The following is a 20,314-nucleotide window of genomic DNA, read 5'->3' on the forward strand; positions in this document are numbered from 1 at the left end:
CCCTTGCAGGTATAGCATAGGCCAGAGGAGGCCACGACCCTCAGCATTGAGGATTATCGACGCAAGGAGGAGGCAGGCATACGAGCATACGGCCCACATGATGGTGAGTGGTTACCGTCGCCCATGGACTTCAGCAATGCCAGGGGCAGAGCCAAGCCTCTGCCTACCGTTAAATACTCTCCATAAGCCTCGTTTGAAGAAGGACATGTCATAGCGCTCGGGAAGCACAGTGGAGAGGAGCTCATTCCAAAGCCTAAGCACACTCGCACTAAACACACTGTTCGCGCCAGATATATATTGTTTAGATGGGTGGACGAGCTCACAGCCCACCTGGTGTTAAGGGGTTACTGGAGCCCATAGACATCTACAACGTAAATGCGCTACCCACCTTGAGATATAAGTTCTAAGGTCTCAGTATAGTTACAACGGCTACCCCACCCTTCAAACCGAAACGCATTACTGCTTCACGGCAGAAATAGGCAGGATGGTGGTACCTACCCGTGCGGTCTCACAAGAGGTCCTACCACCACTAATTATGCAAATTATAATGTGCGGGTTTGATTTTTATTACACGATGTTATTCCTTCACCGTGGAAGTCAATCGTGAACATTTGTTAAATACGTATTTCATTAGAAAAATTGGTACCCGCCTGCGGGATTTGAACACCGGTGCATCGCTCAACAACGAATGCACCGGACGTCTTATCCTTTAGGCCACGACGACTTCGAAATTCAAAATATCGAGATACGAGTACGTTTCTTACTTCGCAACTAGCGACCTCGCTATTGAGAAACTCGTAAGACACAACCACACCACGAGTGCAGTGGTTTTTTTCAACAATACCACAACACAACCGAATATCGCAATAGTTTCGCTGCTGCAACCGCTAGTTATCGTTCGAACAAAGTTCACGGAAATATCACAATGCTTTCAACGTTCTAAAATTAACCGTGGGTTGTAGAAAGGCAACATAAATAAATAAAACAGAAACATTAAAAAAAAAAATTACATACTGGATGAACTTCAACTTAAAATATTTCACACTGTGTACCCTTTTAGGAAATATGTTGTCAACTGTCGTCGTTGCGGATTGAACTCAAACTGCAGTATAGGAAGCACTTATTTATTCCACACGCACCTTAAAATCGTATACATTAACAATCAATTAGCTTTTTATCTTTGAACCTTTTAAAAACGTAGAACACAATTTCTTATCCATGACATTTTATCCTTCAATCCGACAGCCTGTCTTTTTTCTTAGGGATGACTCCCGTTGCTAGTGCTGTGTGTGAAAAAACCATTCACCACACCCTGTACCCTATAGTATGTCATCAAAAAAACCTGCTTTGCCAAAATGTATTTTAGAAAACATATTAAACATTTTAGTACCCTAGTTTTCTAAAATTTGATTAGTAGACGAGCACATTCACTTTTCTTAATCATAAACATGTTATTTATTAGACACCGTATCGATTTAGGCAGCAGTAGACGTTTTAAATCTCAAGCGGCCCAATATTTCCAGTATAATAATTTTAATATTACACTACCATTTACTATATTCCAAAAGAACTCAATCATTTTAAAAATGATTAAGTATATGTTTAATATTTGGTTAGAAGTTTCTAACTTGGGAAGTTTTAAACAAGGAAGTTTCCTTGAATCTAATTCTCAAAGATTCATTGGAGTGCATTTAATTTCAGGTTATGGTTTACTTCTGAGAGGACGAAAAACTTATTTAAGAATAAAAGGTTGCTCATACGTTTTATTTCAGGTCCGTTAATAATAATAAATACCACATCAGTGTACCTTATATAATCTATGTAATGTTTTATTTAGTGGATATTTTGGTAAACTGAATTTCTGATTCAATTCAAAAATTAATTATTTAGATTAATCCTTCGATGTTCATTGCACATCACAATATTTCGTATATTTATAACGACTATAGCTGAATGCACTGAAAGTGACGGTTTTATTTACGTTCTTTTTAAGGTTTAAAGTTGAAATCAAACCCGTAAAATTATAATGTGCGTAATTATTGGTGGCAGGACCTCTTGTGAGTCTGCACACGGTTGACGCCGGTGGCCACCACATGTTACATATACCACCACCCTGCCTATTTCTGCCGTGAAGCAGCAATGCGTTTCGGTATGAAGGTCGGGGCAGCCGTTGTAACTATAGTGAGACTTAGAGCTTATATCTCAAGGTGGGTGGCGCATTTACGTTGTAGATTTCTATGGGCTCCAATAACCACTTGACACCAGGTGGTCTGTGAGCTCGTCGACTAATCTATGCAATAAAAAAAAGTGTACTTGTGGATCGTAAGACCATCTTGCTGTAAACTTGCTTGTTTTAATGGAAATTTACAACAAAGTTGCAGCCTAAGAGAACAAACAGCAGTAGGTTGGACCGTTATCTACGGTGCGCGTCTAAATGTGTCATCTAAGCTCCAATTAGTCAAGATGTTAATACAAATTCACAAGACATGGTTTTTTTTTTTTTTGGTCAGGAGGAAATCGTTGGATTTCCGCCCTCCCCTGGGGATGAAGGGCGGGGCATGTCGGAGTCGAACTGACTAAAACCTCCTGTCGCTCAACAACCCGCGTCCGAACCTCGCATGAGACAGAACCCATGAAAAGGCAAAGGGGGGAAAGTGAAGCGTTTAGTGCGGAGCACATCTCTCCCATCACCCTCCCCCTCGGGACGCCGGACCGGTGGTCGTCGGCGCCACGACCACCAGCCCTCTCGGTCAGCAGGCTATCCGGAGCCCGCCTAGATGGCGCCGGTTAGAATGGGTTATCCTACGGAATACCCCGCTGGGTCAAAACCAGCGTGGGTCGAGGATAGCCGGCCTTCCATCACCCGGATGCTCTTGCGTAAAACGCGTGCAGAGCAGCTTGCACGTCGTCTTCTTAGGCCCCCTTTGCCGGTCCCCAGACCGACGTGTAAAGGGGCCCGAAACACTTAGAGGGCCAGGGCTTGGGCGAAATCCGCCTCCCTGGCCCCCGCTCGACGGCGGCGGGCTTGCGCGTCTCTCACGCGCCCCGCCGCCTCCTTCTGCGAGATGGTGCACTCGCAGAAGTCGAGCATCGCCTTCCACGACTCGTCGTCGCCGAGCATCGATGCCACAACACTTGGCAACGACAAGTCGTTTCCTATTTTTGCGACGAGGACACGGCGCCACCCCTCCCATGCGGGGCAGGCAACGAGCGTGTGCTCTGCCGTGTCCAAGTCGCAACCACAATGGTGGCACTCTGCCGTCGGCTCGGCTCCGATCCGGTGCAGGAACTCACCGAAGCAACCATGCCCAGCACAAGACATGGTAGGGCATATCTTACGTTGTTACTTCTGTAACCTAGAACCGTACTGCTTGTTTCTGCTGCTAAGCAGTTTTGTTCTCCGTTGTGAAGGTTATGATTATAATTGAGGTCTCTACTTTATGAGAACGACGGCATCTATGCCGTATAATAGACGGCGAGTCCCAGAAATCAAAGGGAAGACAAAAGGTAATTTCTGTAGGCAGCGGCTTGGCTCTGCCCCTTGCATTGCTGAAGTCCATGGGCGACGGTAACCATTCACCATTAGGTGGTCCGTACGCTAGTTGGCCAACTAGGGCAAAAATTTTTAACTGCCAAGAATTTTATTTCATAAAAACTGCTCATAAAATATGTAAATATTTTCGAACGAAGATGGGAGTAGACAGAAAGACAGCTGATCGACATGTGCTAATTTCCGTTCGCTTAGGAAGTCTGGGCTATAGCTTTATTGAACACCAAATGTTTTGATGTCTAAACAGTATCGATTACCAAACTTGAAATTGTTGATATTTGATACGACTCAGGATTATATCGACATGGATGGATGAATTAAAACTGTTCATAGTAGCGGCAGGGAATGTGTAACAGTTTCAATTGAAACTTACTGGTCTACTATATTATATTATCAAATATTTTTTAAAGAATACTGATGAGTAAGCAGTATTTTTTTCTACTTGTTTTAAAAAGTTGTTTTATCAATTTTCCTGCTCCTGTAAGCATTTTAATAGCAATGCTGCAAACGATGATTTCACACTAATTCCTTAACTAGGTACCTAAAAATAGCAATTGGTAACTTTTATCCCTTATTATGCACAACTAACTCTGAATTATGGTCTCGTTAAATTTATACAAATACTTTTTTTTTCAAAGAACACATAGGTATTTACATTTCATAATTGTAGCTCACGAAAAAAAGATCTTCAAACAAATTTGAGGAGGCGCTTTTTATCCTTTTAGGTGTGGAATTGTAACCCTCATTAGGAAATCTCTAATGATTTATCTTTTATTTATTTGTGATTCCGTTACTTTGTTCCGAGTTTAAAATGAATAACATTAAAACGCGAGAACGGTACCAAAAACAAAGACGCTAGCACCACGTTTTTTGGGCGCTGCTATTTACAACTCATAATATCTAGGGGTTAAAGCTTGTTTGGTTTATGCTACATTTCACTTAATACGCGACATTTATCTTTGTAATTAAAGGTGTGTTTTATTTGGTATCAGTACCAACAATATAACAATACTTTCTTTCGATGTTTTTAATTGAACTTCAATTAAGTTTAATCCATTTAAATACCTGAAGAAGTTATTTTATTATGTATTTTTTCCAAACTTTAAACTTGTAATGGCTCTCCTATAAAGTTGCAAAAATGTCGCTTTAACCTGTAAAAGTCTGTCACCCCTCAACATGTTTCGTATTAAACAAATGATTGTACAAGTCACGTACCTTGCTGTCTAATGTACGGTATTACATTACGATTACGTCGCGATTGTGTCGTAATATATAACCGGTGTTTTGTTCGCCATAGAAGGGGTGAAATTTAAACATATCAAGTTCCTTTTACTAATCATGCTCTGTAATAAACGGTTCGTATCAACGTGCACCTCTATAATTATCTATACTTATAATATTATAAAGAGGAAAGATTTGTTTGTTTGTTTTGAATAGGCTCCGAAACTACTGGACCGATTTGATTTCTTTCACTGTTTGGAAGCTACACTATTCCCGAGTGACATAGGCTATAATCTTTTTTGAAAAAAATTAGGGATCCTTCCTAAAACTCCAAAAATGTAACCCAAGGTGTAAAAAAGTTACCTAAATTATTCTTTACATCGCTTCCCCTGCGAAAACTATTGATGATGAATAAAATAATGTACTACGACTTTGTAGAACACATTATTCATTACAAAAAATGTCGCGACAACATATCTCTAACTATTGTAGTTATGCCGCATGTGTTCTTTTATTATAAAAAATAAAACACATCTCTGCCAGCGCAGTGGTAATATTTCAATGTCCTTCGTGAAGAAGTCAGGTCTGCGGTAGCCAATAAAATCTTCAAAAGCATTTTGTACTGCCTCTCGAGTATTGAATAATATAGGTATTTTCCCTACCAAGAAGTTGTTCAAGCTTTGAACAAGTCTGTCAGCGCAAGGTCTGGTAAGTACGATGGACAGAGCTAAGCTCCCAACCCTATCTCTTGTAACTCAGAGACCGTCTGTTGCCCCGTATTAGGTCGAGCTGTGTCGCGTTATTTTAGACCAATTAGTTTAGAGGTCGCTACAAAAAAAAAACTTAATTATCTTAAACTTTTATTCAGTCTAACAGTCATTCACTTATTTTATAATAATAAAATTCTAATAATTTTCTATTAAACAAAAACTCAGCTAAAATATACATTATTTATAATAATATTAATTATTTACAAAATCGAAAGCTCAATGTTGTTATAAAAATATTCTTAAAAACTATAGTATTCTGTAGCACGATCATTATTTTAATTAATTACCTAATTAAATAATAACAATTTTACTTATCAACTTTTGAAATTGACGAGTTCGTCAAAAGTGGTCTTGTCAAAAACGTGTCAAATTTTCAATGTCTCCAGCATTTTTTTCAATTGTTTACAACTTCTCCATTACTTCAGTCACAATATAGATATAACCATCACTTAAATTCAATATAGTTATTTTCTTGTCTTCGTTCAAATCTACGTCTGTTACATCACCTCATGCGACATTGACAGTATCATCTATGTCTGACTGCCTATCAGTAGTAGTGATAATTTCTACATTTGTTATCTCAACTTCTATCAGGCTAGAATTTATCATATCATTGTTTTCAATAACATCTGCTAAATTAATATTTGGTTGACTTATATTTGGCATGCTACTGGCAGTTAAATTACCGATTGTCATATTATTTAAATTTGTCCCTGTTCGACTAACAGAATAATGTTCTTTAATGAGGTCGGCTGCTATTTCCGCGATCATCACAACCGGTGCATTTGTGTTCCCTCTAATTATTTTTGGCATTACACTCGCGTCCACAACTCGTAAGCCATTAATACCTAACACCTTCAGGTCACCATCTACTACAGTGCCCATAGCGGCAGTACCCACGGAATGCCAAGCGGATGTCACCATCGCCCTTGACATACATTTAATCCATGCACTCTCTGTTAAATTACTGCAAGCTTCAACCCAAGGTTTTATCACTCGTGCATTTTTGCTTCTAAAGTAATTCGTATCAGCAATAGACCAAGCCATTTTGATCAACCGAGGAAAATGATCTAGATCTTGTTCTTCTGAAAAAGTACCGGCATATATTAGAGGATCGTCGAATGGATTTATGGAATTCAATTCCACTTTACCCCTGGATTTGGGTTTCAGCAGGACAGCAGCAATTGTAACCAGTTCATATTCCTGATTTAGATTGTGTAATTCCGTGCATAAATCTTCATTCAGGCCCAAAGTCAGACACCCGCTGCGAAACGGCGAGAACTGTGGTATACAAGTCGGGTACAGAGCAAACTCAGGTACGGTGGGCTCAGAGCTAGAGAGTGGCAAATACGCGGCCATGTTGTCGGCCTTGGCAAGAAAACCAGTTCTGTCGTAAAGATATTTTATTGCTTCCATTGAATTCTCTGCCTCATCCGACACGCATGTCCCGTTATCGGCGACAAGAAACGCCAATACCATAGCGTGGTCGTGGAGATTGCTCCCAACCGGCAAATCTGCAACTACATCGATTCCTAACGATCTCAAGTGCTCTGAGCGACCAACGCCAGAGAGCATCAGCAACTTCGGGGTATTAAATGTTCCGGCTGATAAAATGACTTCACGATCAGCGTAAAATAAAAACGTTTTGTCGTCTTTTACCGCCTCAATACCGATTGCAGTTCCGTTCTCGATAATAATCTTCGTTACAAAGGTATCCTTCAATATGTGTAGGCTTGTACTATTTGCGTTGTTAAGGAGAGCCCTCAGAGAGCTGTCGCGTTCGCCATTTCTGATGGTGTGCGAAAAACATCCTGCACCGATCGAGTTTGGGTAAGTCATATCAGGAACTGTCTTGAAACCAAGTTCCTCGAACGCCTGTAGAAATTTCTTAATGGAGAACATAACTTCATTCGTTCCAGAAACTTCTATAGCACCTCCTCGACCGTGGTACACCATCAATTCTGGATTGTTAACAATGTTCGTATCCGTCATGTGCTCGGTTTTCATGAAATATTTGAGCACGTTGGTCCAGTTCCAAGTTTCTCCGGCGATTGAGGCCCATTCGTGGTAGTCTGAAGGAAAACCCCTGGCATAGACCATGTGATTCAAGGAGCCGCTTCCACCCAGCATCTTCCCTCGAGGTTGTTGCTCTATTCCTCTTTTTAAGGCTTGGCTTGTAATATTGTTTTCCACGCTGGTAAAATTCCAATCGACCGAACTTGCTTTTAGAGTTTCTCTGAACGCTGGTATCTGAACAAAATGAAATTCGCTTGTAAAACTTGCATTTTTTGTCCTACGAAATGCCTTAATCTACAACCAACCTGATCGTAAAGCATCACTATTTTTAATGAGCACAGTTAAGTCATTATATCTCACTAGCACAATAGTGCTTTTGTGCAATTGTGTTTTATACGCCATGGTCCATGGGGAATGCTCTGAGGAATTATTCGAGATGATTCCCTCATCTCCTTTTTATCATCGCACCTTCCGCCATCGGAGCAGAATTCATCCATATTATCTGGAACCGCTGCGTTCATCGACAGTGCGTTTCCAAAGATCTTTTTTGCCACGTACCATCTGGCTTTGGAATGAACTCCCCTCCACGGTGTTTTCCGAGCGCTATGACATGTCCTTCTTCAAACGAGGCTTGTGGAGAGTACTTTATGGTAGGCAGCGGCTTGGCTCTGCCCCTAGCATTGCTGACGTCCATGAGCGACGGTGACCACTTACCATCAGGTGGGCCGTATTCTCGTCTGCCTACAAAGCCAATAAAAAAAAAAAAATTGTCAATTTTTTTTATTGCTTAGATGGCTAGACGATATCACCCACCACCCATCTGGCGTTAAACTGAGCCTATATACATCAAGAACGTTAATGGCGCCACCATTGAGGCGCGAGACATGAGTTCAAGTCTTAGTTTTACAGTACAACGGCTGCACCACCCATCAAATCGGAAAGCATTTCTGCTTTACGGCAGAAATGAGTGGTTTTACACCCCCCATGCGGACTCACAAGACGCCCTGACACCAGTAATTACGCAAATTATAATTTTTGTCGGTTTGAATTTTAAAACACGATGTTACTCCTTCACCGCGAATGTCATTCGTGAACATTAAGTACGTATTTCGATTCAGCCGTATCGCTTGATGCGAATTCACCAGGCTTAATATCCTTTAGGGCACAACAACTTTAAAATCTTAAATGGGCTAGAGCACTGCGGAACACCGTGGGGATATTAACTCTTCTCAGGGTAACAGAAGAGAAAATGGGACAGGAGAGTTTGAGTCTAGTTCGCGTCTTTTAGCACAGATCAAAGAACCCATGTTCTATACTAACAATAGCCTCTATCGGTGGATCTCCGCCCGCCTCCAGTAGGAGTACGCTGAAGTTGGCAACCTCGGAGAGTCTGGCGGCGAGCGCAGAGCCAGCGGTACCGGCACCCACGATGATGAAGTCGTATCTAGAGCCATCTGGGAATACACCTTATTGTTACTTTCCCTCATTACGTCACACGCATTACATTAGTTTCTACGGGTTTATTATAGTTAATAATTAACATAGTTTATGTAAGGAGTGTTTGGGGCTTACGACAAAGGGAAGATCTTCCACCGAGCCGGTGATATTGCTCGGTAGAACGACGGTCCGAATGTTGTTGTTCGGAACTTGTATATATGCGCTTTATCTTAAAAATTTCGCAAGCGAGATTCAGGCATCTGTCAATTATCTTGCGTTGTATGATGGCTACCCGCCACATCACTCCCCTCCGAGACCGGAGGTCGTGTCATTTTTAGTTAGCGTTGTCCGTGCTGAGATTAGCTTGCAAGGGCCAGTGCTGCTCGAAGTTTGCGGTGAGTCGAAACTGAGCTTGAATGCTGCGTGATTGTCGAAGTTCTTGATGCGCAGATGATGAATCAGAGGGTTGCGTGTTCACACCACGTCGGGGTCACCAGTTTGGTATTCCAGATATTCTCAGAATAGAGGTACAATTAAAAGAAAAATGTTTAGAAATCATCTTATTTGAATATAGTGGGCTTAAATTTATCCGTTCTACGGAGATCTACCACGAGTATGTATCTGCTATAAGCAAATATATGGAAAACAATTAAACACTGGTGGACTGGTGAAATATCTAACGACGGTGTATACGGACGGCCGGTGTGTTATGTAACCAGATTAGTAAATTGCGATTGCAGATCCCGTACAAAGCATAAGGTTAAAGAAGTTCAGTTATAATTTTAAAAACATTCTATCTTTACTCGTCAAATTAAATTTTACTTACACATAATCGCGAAAGCAACTACTTCTTACTGGTGGTAGGACCTCTTGTGAGTCCGCACGAGTAGGTACCACCACCCCACCTATTTCTGCCGTGAAGCAGTAATGCGTTTCAGTTTGAAGGGCGGGGCAGCCGTTGTAACTATACTGAGACCTTAGAACTGATATCTCGAGGTGGGTGGCGCATTTACGTTGTAGATGTCTATGGGCTTCAGTAACCACTTAACACCGGGTGGGCTGTGAGCTCGACCACCCATCAAAGCAATAAAAAAGAAAAAAAATTACTTTGCAGCACAGAATCTTTTGGCCAAGTTTCCCCGACCAGGCACTGCGTCGCCGCGAAGAACTGAACGGCGGATGAGAATAGGCCGCCGGCCGCGCCACTCCCAAGACACGAAGTCAACCCGCAAACCATTTCTGTAAACAAAAATATTAAGTATTTACGATACAGGGTATCGAAGATATCGACTTGGCCTTGTCTCTAAGCCACTTGATGTAATCGAAATGATAGTGGCTGTGCTCAAAATAGACACATTTTAATCTTCCTTAAAAATAAAAAAGTGTGTGCAAGTACCACACGGTAGAAGTGAAACTAATAAAAAATAACCGCAAGGGTGAACCACTCCACAATGCAATGGAGCAGCATAACTCTGGCTGGGGGGACCACCTGCATGATCACGGTATCCCTATTTCAGGAATTGTTGAATTTACGTGCAGCGACATCTGTTGTTAACAAACTATATATAAATAAGATATATGGACTTATTTTTTCGTTTCATCGAGTTTGAAATCACAACGATTCTAAAGAGGTTTCACTTCAATAAAGAGGTTTCTAGTTTCTATTGAAGAGATTCCACCCCCAGCCCAAGAATAATATTTAAGTAGCCATGATAGGCAGTTACGTGCCCCGCCAGAGCACGTGGTTCCCAGTGCCCACCTCCAAAGAAAGATAAAATTGTTTTCTCTTGCTTATACGATGTTATTCCTTCATCTTGGAAATTGATCATGAGCAACATTAGGTGCATTTCCTTACAAAAATTGTCTACGCGCTTAAAAGCTCAGCAATAGTCCTAGCTTCAGGACTTCAACATACCAGTATAAAACAAGTTTATTTTATAGATCTATATAAAAAAGGGTTGTCCAAGTTAATACCGTCATTTATTCTAAAAATCGCACCCGTGATCGAAGTTTGGTTCATTCCCATTTATTACCTAGAGCCATTCTTGTTATCTACAGCTCACTTCTAGACTGTCCTTTGTGGTAGACAGTCACCACTTACCTTCAGGTGGGCTATAAGCTCGTTTGCCTACGATATAAACTAAAAAGCTCGTCTGCAATCGACAACAAAGATAAGAAAAACGCACTGTACGGTCTGATATCAGCCAGGTAAAATATATATGAACCTAATTAATTTCTTATCTAAGATGAGTTCAGTCAACTCTCGCACCTTGAACGATAATTACTTGTCGCTAAGTAATTATCGTTCAAGTCGGTCAATGATACATATGCTATCTACGTGAAAACTTTGATTTAAATAATGACAAGCAATTGAACTCTTCGCCAACGTGCACGGAGTCTGATTATGATTCCCATTGTCCACCTTGAGGGGAATTGAGCGAAGAACCCTCCAAAACAAAACACAAAATTACTTCGTAGTATTAATGGGAATTGCAATGCTGGCTAATTCGGCTGTTTTACAAGTAGGGTATCTATACTAATCTATACTTCTATCTATACTAATATTATAAAGAGAAACGATTTGTTTGTTTGTTTGTATTGAATAGGCTCCGAAACTACTGAACCGGTTTGAAAAATTCTTTCACTGTTTGGAAGCTACATTATTCCCGAGTGACATAGGCTATAATCTTTTTTGAAAAAATTAGGAATCCTTACTAAACCTCTAATAATGTAACCCAAGGTGTAAAAAAAATACCAAAAATATTCTTTACATTGGGAGCACCGCGAAAACTATTGATGATAGAATAAAATAATGTACTACGACTTTGTAGAACACATTATTATTTACAAAAAGTGTCGCGACAGCATACGTCTAACTATTATAGTTATGCCGCAATAAGTGTTCTTATATTTAAAAAAATTAAACAACGTGAAATATCGTTGAAATTTTTGTTAACGACCCGAGCGGAGCCGGAGCGGGCCGCTAGTATAATATATTCCAATGTTGACATATTTTATTTATCACTGGTAGCACATAGAAATACAATTTTAAAATATTTTGGTAAGGTAGGTTAGATCCGACGCGTAGTGTCAGTATACAGTAAGTAGTATTTTGTTAGCTTTTTACGCTGTAAGCTTTAATTTATTAGACATTTATATGTAATCAGGGGTAATGATAATCGTGGAAACTTGTTCGATTTTTGTTTACCGCTTAGTGTTGTATTACGGACTTGGATAACAATTTTACATTAAGAGGGCTACGACACTCGTTCATCCAAAAAAATAACTATATAAAATAACACGTAAAAAAATAACATGTATAATCCCTCATTCATAGGTAACATTCATACAAAACAACTAACTAACACTAAGAAATGAAGATTAAAGTAAAAAATTAAGTATAAATGAAAAAATATTTTCAAATAAAACCGAATGCAGATTATACGAGGGTATTCGCAAGTTTTGTTTACCGCTTAGTGTTGTATTACGGACTTGGATAACAATTTTGCATTAAGTGGGCTACGCCACTCGTTCATCCAAAAAAATAACTATATAAAATAACATGTAAAAAAATAACATGTATAATCCCTCATTCATAGGTAACATTCATACAAAACAACTAACTAACACTAAGAAATGAAGATTAAAGTAAAAAATTAAGTATAAATGAAAAAATATTTTCAAATAAAACCGAATGCAGATTATACGAGGGTATTCGAGTAAAACTGCTGAAATCGCTTAGCTTAGGTGGGGGTCGCTGACGTCTGAGCTCGTCCCAACTGTGCCAATAATACAATTAATTCTATTTACCATTGTTTCTATTCAAATCGGTAACAACAATATTTACAAAATAATTCTTCTTGTTCAGACGCTAAATAAAGTAGATTATAGTAGTCTTTAAGAATTTTATGATATTACTAGCTGACCCGCAGACTTGTACTGCCTGAATCGATAAATAAAAGACCTAAGCTTTTGTATAAAATAAACTTCAAACAAACAAAAGGAATCTGTCCGACGGGGTGGGGGGGGGGGGGGAGGGGCTGGACATCAAAGGAAAAACAAAATTGTTATTTTTATTTAACTCCGAGCATTTTCATATTTATCTTTACCTTTTAAACCTTCTCTGGACTTCCACAAATAATTTAAGACCAAAATTAGCCAAATCGGTCCAGCCGTTCTCGAGTTTTAGCGAGACTAACGAACAGCAATTCATTTTTATATATATAAGATTTAAAAAAGAAAAAAATCGTTACACTTTATTGTATTAAGCTTTGTTGTATTTTGTTATTCTTTTATACAGAATAATCTTTTATACTGTCTGAATACATAATCGGACAACTAAAACTTATTTGAATAGAGGGTAATTAATAAACGATAAAAAAAATTATCAATAAAACAAATTACTTACCATGAATTCCTTTTATACGTTTACAAATAGCACCTTTGAATAATTGTAACAATTACTTTAAGTTTTATTTTTCTTTAACCGAATAATTGTGATTAAATCAAAGTGTGCGGCCGGCGTTTGTGACTGGGAATGCAGGTCTGGTATTGTGGACGTCAAATTATGAACTACCCACATAAGTAATGATCAATAGCCTTTGCAGTAGGCACTTGGAAGGAGAAAAAAAAAAAAAAAAGGTATAAAATGTATATAATGATAGTTATGTGTTAGTTTTTTTTTTTTTTTAGTTTACTAACATAGATTATAAGTAATTACTACTAACAAAATGTTATGGTTTAAAAAAAAAAAAACTGAAATAAAGTGTTAATAATAATTAATAATAATAAGTTAGTTGTAATAATTAAGGCTTCTACATCTATCTAACTGTTTAGTTCAAGTGCTAGTGTTTAGTAATTGCTGATTAAAATAATTAGTATTAAAAGTACAGTCAAACTAAGTTTCTATTGACTACGTATATTTCGACCAAAAGCGTCCCATTCTTGGACAAGCCTTGTCACAGACGATAACAATTTAAAAAGTATATTTCGGTAAATTATATTTGATCAACTATCCGATTTTGAACTGATCGTCAGCTCTAGCTCCGTTTAATATTTGAATGTTTATATATATATCTATTTTTGCCGTGAAGCACTTTTTTTTTTTTTTTTGGTCACGAGGAATTTGCCGGACTTCCGCCCTCCACTGGGGATAAAGGGCGGAGCATGTCAGAGTCGAACTGACTAAAACCTCCTGTCGCTCAACAACCAATGTCCAAACCTCGCATGAGACAGAACTCATGACGCCTCCAACCACGATATGGGCATCGACAGGTGGCACTCTCCGGGGCCTGTGGAACCACATGGCCTCGGATTTACTGAGCGCCACGTCGAGGCCCAATCTCCTGATTTTGCCGACGACATGCGCCACCCCAGCGGTAGCAAGACGGGCAGACTCAGCAAAACTCCCCCCCCCGGGCCACGACCAACGTGTCGTCTGCGTAACAGATTACGCTTAGGCCCGGGAGGAGGGCACCCCTCAGTACCCAGTCATACCCGATATTCCACAAAAGGGGGCTGAGCACCGACCCCTGTGGAACACCGCGCAAGACCGGGAACCGGTGCACGATCCCACCGTGTCCGGTACACGTGACGCCGTGAAGCACTAATGCGTTTCGGATTGAAGGGTGCGGCAGCCGTTGTAACTATACTGAGACCTTAGAACTTATATCTCAAGGTGGGTGGCGCATTTACGTTGTAGATGTCTATGGGCTCCACTAACCACTTAACACCAGGTTGGCTGTGAGGTCGTCCACAAATCTAAACAAAAAAAAAAAAAAAATATGTATATATATATATATGTTTCCCACTTTGTCGAGGCAAAAATCGAAATTCCTTCGCTTCGTGCTCGTGACTGAATCCAAGACTAATTAGATTCCCTTCGGCTCACGTGAACCACATCGTTGAGTCTTTGTTTGGCCGGCCGTGTGGATCTTGACAACACAGGAGTTATAGCAATGGGAGCGCATGGCAGAAAAATACCCAAAGAAGTGCAGATTAACGATGAAGGTTTGGCCTTAGTTGTAGTAGTAACATTTAAAGACTTGCGTGTTTGTGCGTGTAAAATGAAGGAGCATTAGCAACGAAATCTGAAACGGATTTTTAAAAAAGTCCTTTTTTTTTTTTATTGCCCTTGTAGGCAGACGAGCATACGGCCCACCTGATGGTGAGTGGTTACCGTCGCCCATGGACTTCAGCAATGCCAGGGGCAGAGCCAAGCCGCTGCCTACCATTTAGTCTGCCAGTCTAGTCATATTTAATAAAAATTTATTAGCTACTTTTTAACACGTTCGCTGCGGCAAGTAAAATCTTAAACCTTTGTCTGGTGCGGCGGCGGACCAAATTGTGCCCCCAATGATTTTTCCGCCAGTGCGTGGTAGGTCTTTTTCGACACGTCAGCACAAGGTTAGATTAAATTGCTATAACTTTGCGAAAACATAATGTAGGTGAACAGTTTTTGGACTTTTGGAAAAACCTTGAACCCAACTTCTTTAGATTTGATTCGCCCCGGGATCTGCCGAACAGAAAATGAGAAATAAACCAGGGAAAGTGGCGGGTCGATATCGACCAGAACCGCACTAGAAAGTATTTTTAGTAGTGATGGGAAAGACAAAAATAAGGGGATATCGAAAATAAAACAGAATTAAAGTAAAGAAATAAAAATTGTTTATTTAATTATTTATTAATGGCTGTCTTTAAAACATTTCGCACAAAGATTTTGCTTGCATATTCTGCAGTATGTTTTAATTTTTTTTACTTTCCTTTTCACCTCGGAACTCTTCATGGTTTCCCGCAGTTTTTCATAGCACCCTACACAATTTCGCCGTTTACCGCTCATCTCAAGGATATGATCGGCCGTAGGTGTTACTTGATTTCCTGAAATGATTTTTTAAATTCTGTTATTCATTTACCTTATGAATTTGACTACAGGGCTCTCTGTGTATTAAATAGATTCTCAAATAAAATGAAAAAGTTAACATAGGTCTTAAAATAGTCAAACAAACACATAAAAAAGTTACATGAAATTTTTTCAAATAGTCGTAACTTTTTGACAGCTTATTTTTTTTTTGTTTCATAATGAAAGTTGCTCTCTACTTAGTGGGCTACAAGTCAACATAGGTCTCGTTAGTAGTGGACATTTGGAACACTTATGGTCACTCTTATGGATGATTGTTGCTCTGTCACACAAAAACTACTGCACAGATTTAGATGAAACATTCATGTCAAAGTAAAAATTTAAATTTAACAGATGCTCAGCTTTTACCTTAACACTAAAAGCAAAAAACACACTTAAAGTAAGACCTACCGGTATTAGTTTCATTTAAAGACGAGACTGGTTTGAGAATATGAAATTTTCTTCCAGTGGGGCAACTGTAAATATGCTCTGTTGACAAAAAAAAAGTTTATTGTAATTTACTGCCATATTTATTGTGACTTACTCAGCGAGAATACCTAAACTTACACATGATTCGATGCCAGTGCACGGGAACCCACTGAATTCCTCCGCTTCTATTTTGATAATTGTTTTTTATTGAATAGGGTAGGTATACTTTGAGTAGATTAAAGTCACAAAAAAGAAGTTTTTATTATGTAAGAATGGTTCATTATTTTTGGTTTTTCAATATTCTTAAAAGCCATTTTATTGGCTAAAAATAACAAAAATAACTTGAGGTGATTATGCATGCAAATACGCGATATCTAGTGATAACGTGAAAGTATTCTTTAAAAACTTAATTTATAAATAATCGACCGTACATTTTCTAATATAATTGTAATAATATATTATACTGTAATAGTGTGTTTAAATAGCAAACAAAACTCACCACTTGTGCTTGGTTTTTTTTTTCTTGAAGGAAAATATCTCCTGACTGCTGTCACTATCACTATCTGCACCGCAAATTAATTTATTTTCCAAAATATTTATCTTTCTTTTGTTGCCTGACATCGTGCCTTTAATTTTAAGGAATAAAAAAAACGTGACGTACGTCAGTTCCGATAGCTTGCCCAACACTAACTGGCGAGGCGGGCGCTCTGTGCGGTATCGGGCCGCCAACAGCCTGTTGGGACGGCGGGCCACAATAGGCCTCCTCCCGCACCGAGTTGATATTTTTTACCGTCAGTGCGTGATAGGCCGATAAAGGCCTGCCGTGATATTTTTATAGGGAACACCTATACTTTTGACCACAATCTCAAATATATATTTGTCTTTGTCGTACCTTTACAAACACCTGAGATAATTGTTCCGCACCAGCGAGAGGGACATAGTTTTCTTCGTCCGCACCAGGTGAAATTCCGCGGCAGGCTGATTTGGGCCTGTTCCGCAGTGAACGTGTTAAAATGCTAATTATTCTTTATGTAAGAGAAATAAATGGAATTTTATAAGTTACTAGAAACTAAAGTTGTGGAAATTAGTTCTTTTCAAACGCTGTCTGGTACAGTTTCGGATTCTGTTTTGCTGTTATCAGAACTATTTTGCAGATCAGTCGCAAACTCAAAATCCAGATCAATATTTCAAGTATTCCTTTTCAATTTTTCCAACATAACCTGGGTGCTTAGTGCGAGTATTTTAACGTTCTCGAGTGAGCTCAAATTTGTATGGAATTGGAACGTTTGCCTACGTTTGCCGCTAGGGGCGCTGTTCCAACTGCATACAAATTTGAGTTAACTTTTACTCTATCGAAAACGTTAAAAAGCTCGCACTAAGCACACTGTTGCCATGTTGTTTTTTTTGTACTAAATTGTTTTCAAACGTTGAAGCAATTTTAAGCACTTACGAGATTATGATGTAATGTAACTTACCTTTCTACTTCAGCATGCCGACTTTTTCTTAGATTACCACCGAACGTATACATTTTAATACGCTTTTATTAGCTTCAGACGTATGTCATGTATGTTTGTAACGGAATCTTTGAAAATGATTTTGACCCCCTTCAAACGTCGGATTAACTCGAAATTCGGTATACTTATTAAGGACCGATGACAATTCAATATTATATATAAATTAAAAATAAATAATAGTTTAAAAAAACTAACAAAATACGCTTTTATGGAATGGTTTCAGTAGTTATAAATACTTAGTCTGGCCATAAATACTGTTACAAAGGAAAACAAAAAAAAAACTATGGCAAATAACATTTATTACTTTTACAGTGTGTTGGTTTAATACATAAATATAAAACAATTTAAAAGCTTATTCGAAGTGGTCTCCATTGGCTGCAATACAGTCCTTTAAACGTTGAGGCCAGTTATCAATAGAAGCACGCACTCTTTCCATGGGAAAAATTTTCACTGCCAATCGTACGGATTGATATAGGGACTCCAAATTATCATGGCGTTTAGAACAAGCCGTACTCTCTAAAACTGACCATAAATCATAATCCAGCGGATTAAGATCGGGACTAGACGACGGCCAGTCTTCAGCTCTGATGAAGTCCGAAACGTTCGTTTCCAACCAAGACTGCGTAGACCGAGCTTTATGACCTGGCGCCGAGTCTTGCTGGAAGGACCATTCTTGATTATTGAACATGGTGTTATTAAGGGGCTTCACTACCTTCTCAAGAATGGTATCTTGATACACTTGTGCCGATGTTTTGATACCTTTTGTACAAAAGTATGGCTCAGTCACTCCTTCATAGCTAATACCCCACCAAACCATCACTGAAGTCGGATAGTGCCCACGTTGCACTCTGTCGACTAATTGGGAAGCTTCCTTAGAGCTTTGAGCATAAACGGTCATTTTGTTTGTTAAAATATTGCTCAATTGTAAACATTTTCTCATCCGTAAACAAAATTTTTTTATGACCTCCCTTTGCGTACCGCTTCAGTAGTTGTTTAGATTTTACCACCCTATTCTCTTTTAAATTATCAGTTAAGAAATGACCAGTACTTCTCTTATAGGCTGCAAGTCCTAAGTCATCTTTTAAAATACGCGACATGGTTCTAGGTGCTATCTTCATCTCCCGAGATAAAATCTTTTGCTTTCGGACAGGATTTCTTCGAATTCTTTCCCTTACTGCTTTGACCACCTTTTTCGTACGAAAACTACGTGGGTGGCCAGATCTGTTTTCTGTCACAAACAGGCGGCAATGAGGTCTCATTGCACCTATTAATTGCCCGGTACACAAACATTTTACTAATACCAAGCATATGGAGTTTTAAAAATTGCATTTGGCTCCATACCTACTTTGTATAATGCAATCACAGCGATTCGGTTCTCTTTATCACCCCACTCCATTTTAATATCGCAAAATATTGTACAATGTATTGGCGCCAAAATGAGAAAACTCAATGACCAATCATATAAATCTGACAGATTCCAAATTCAAATGTAATATTTTGTTTATTTTTAATTGTAACAGTATTTATGGCCAGACTAAGTATTTTATAAGGGTTATAATATCCTGAAAAGCACCCCACGCTTTTTTACAATAAAAATATTTTTCCTTACACTATTTCTAATTAAAATTTATTTTCTATTTTTTAGTTGGATTTTCGATAAAAGCGTATTTTGTTAGTTTTTTTAAACTATTATTTATTTTGAAATTAATAGTAGCTGTAAATATAAATTGACGTTCTTTTTCTTTTCGCCCTAGGTGGCAAAGCATTAGTCTATGCTTTATGAGTCCCGGCATTGCGAAAAGCGATGCGTGGGGAAGGAGGAATATGAACCATGAGCATTCGTGATTACACTTCGTTTTGCGAACGAAAACAAATGGAGACGCTGATTTTAGTACGTACCGTAGTGCTAAACGATAGTACTTTGTTTTAGGTCGTCATAGAATACCCATCAACACGAAATATAGTTTGATTTGAAATAAATAGATAACTTACACTTATGGTAGGTAGCGGTTTGGCTCTGCTCCTGGTATTGCTGAAGTCGATGGGCGATGGTAACCACTTACCATCAGGTGGGCCGTATGCTCGTCTGCCTACTTTTTTTTACGAGTGTACATGCGCGAAAGTTCACCTGCGGCTATATTCAGACTCGCCAAGTTACGTCGGTCGTATTGTAATGAGCGATTTAGTGGGCAACTTCATTTCTGTTAATTTTGTGTCACGGTGCGCGCGCATCGTAAAATTTCACTCTCATCAATTTTTCATAACGCGTCTAAAGATGTATAACTTCAAAAACTTACATGCAGACGCGGGATGTTATTGGCGTCAGTTACAGAGACTGGCGACGACTGAAGATTCTGCGTCGGGCCACTTCACCTAATCTGTACGCTTTATCAGGTTTTATCGCGTTTTGCATAACATCTGAGTGTCTTTGTTGTGTCGTAATAATAGTAACATATTTAAAGGTAAGGCTTCTGACAACTTT

The 20,314-nt window shown here is 39.0% G+C and overlaps 1 protein-coding gene and 1 long non-coding RNA gene across 4 annotated transcripts; both read right to left on the reverse strand.

Annotated features, from left to right (window-relative positions):
- Positions 1-5,618: 5,618 nt before the first annotated feature.
- On the reverse strand, positions 5,619-20,273 carry LOC100862708 (ecdysone oxidase). Of its 3 annotated transcripts, none has more exons than XM_038016629.2 (4): positions 20,130-20,273; positions 10,102-10,233; positions 8,878-9,011; positions 5,619-7,791 (listed from the first exon to the last, which is right to left on the reverse strand). In XM_038016629.2, the coding sequence occupies exons 2-4, from the start codon at positions 10,229-10,231 to the stop codon at positions 6,049-6,051; spliced, it is 2,007 nt and encodes a 668-aa protein (XP_037872557.1). In that variant the 5' UTR covers positions 10,232-10,233; positions 20,130-20,273; the 3' UTR covers positions 5,619-6,048.
- Positions 15,638-17,271, reverse strand: LOC134200398 (uncharacterized). Its single transcript, XR_009975294.1, has 3 exons — positions 16,818-17,271; positions 16,301-16,378; positions 15,638-15,870 (listed from the first exon to the last, which is right to left on the reverse strand). It is a non-coding gene; the product is annotated as an uncharacterized LOC134200398 (long non-coding RNA).
- Positions 20,274-20,314: the final 41 nt, after the last annotated feature.

Source organism: Bombyx mori, chromosome 17, assembly GCF_030269925.1.
Source record: "Bombyx mori chromosome 17, ASM3026992v2".
Lineage (NCBI taxonomy): Eukaryota > Metazoa > Arthropoda > Insecta > Lepidoptera > Bombycidae > Bombyx > Bombyx mori.

Excerpts from the sequence above, each read along its gene's own strand:
- LOC100862708 (XM_038016629.2), bottom strand. The coding sequence starts at position 10,231 with ATGGTTTGCGGGTTGACTTCGTGTCTTGGGAGTGGCGCGGCCGGCGGC. Across the intron at positions 9,012-10,101 it reads AAAAGATTCTGTGCTGCAAA|ATGGCTCTAGATACGACTTC; the intron begins GTAATTTTTTTT and ends GTGTATTCCCAG. Across the intron at positions 7,792-8,877 it reads ATCCACCGATAGAGGCTATT|ATACCAGCGTTCAGAGAAAC; the intron begins GTTAGTATAGAA and ends CATTTTGTTCAG.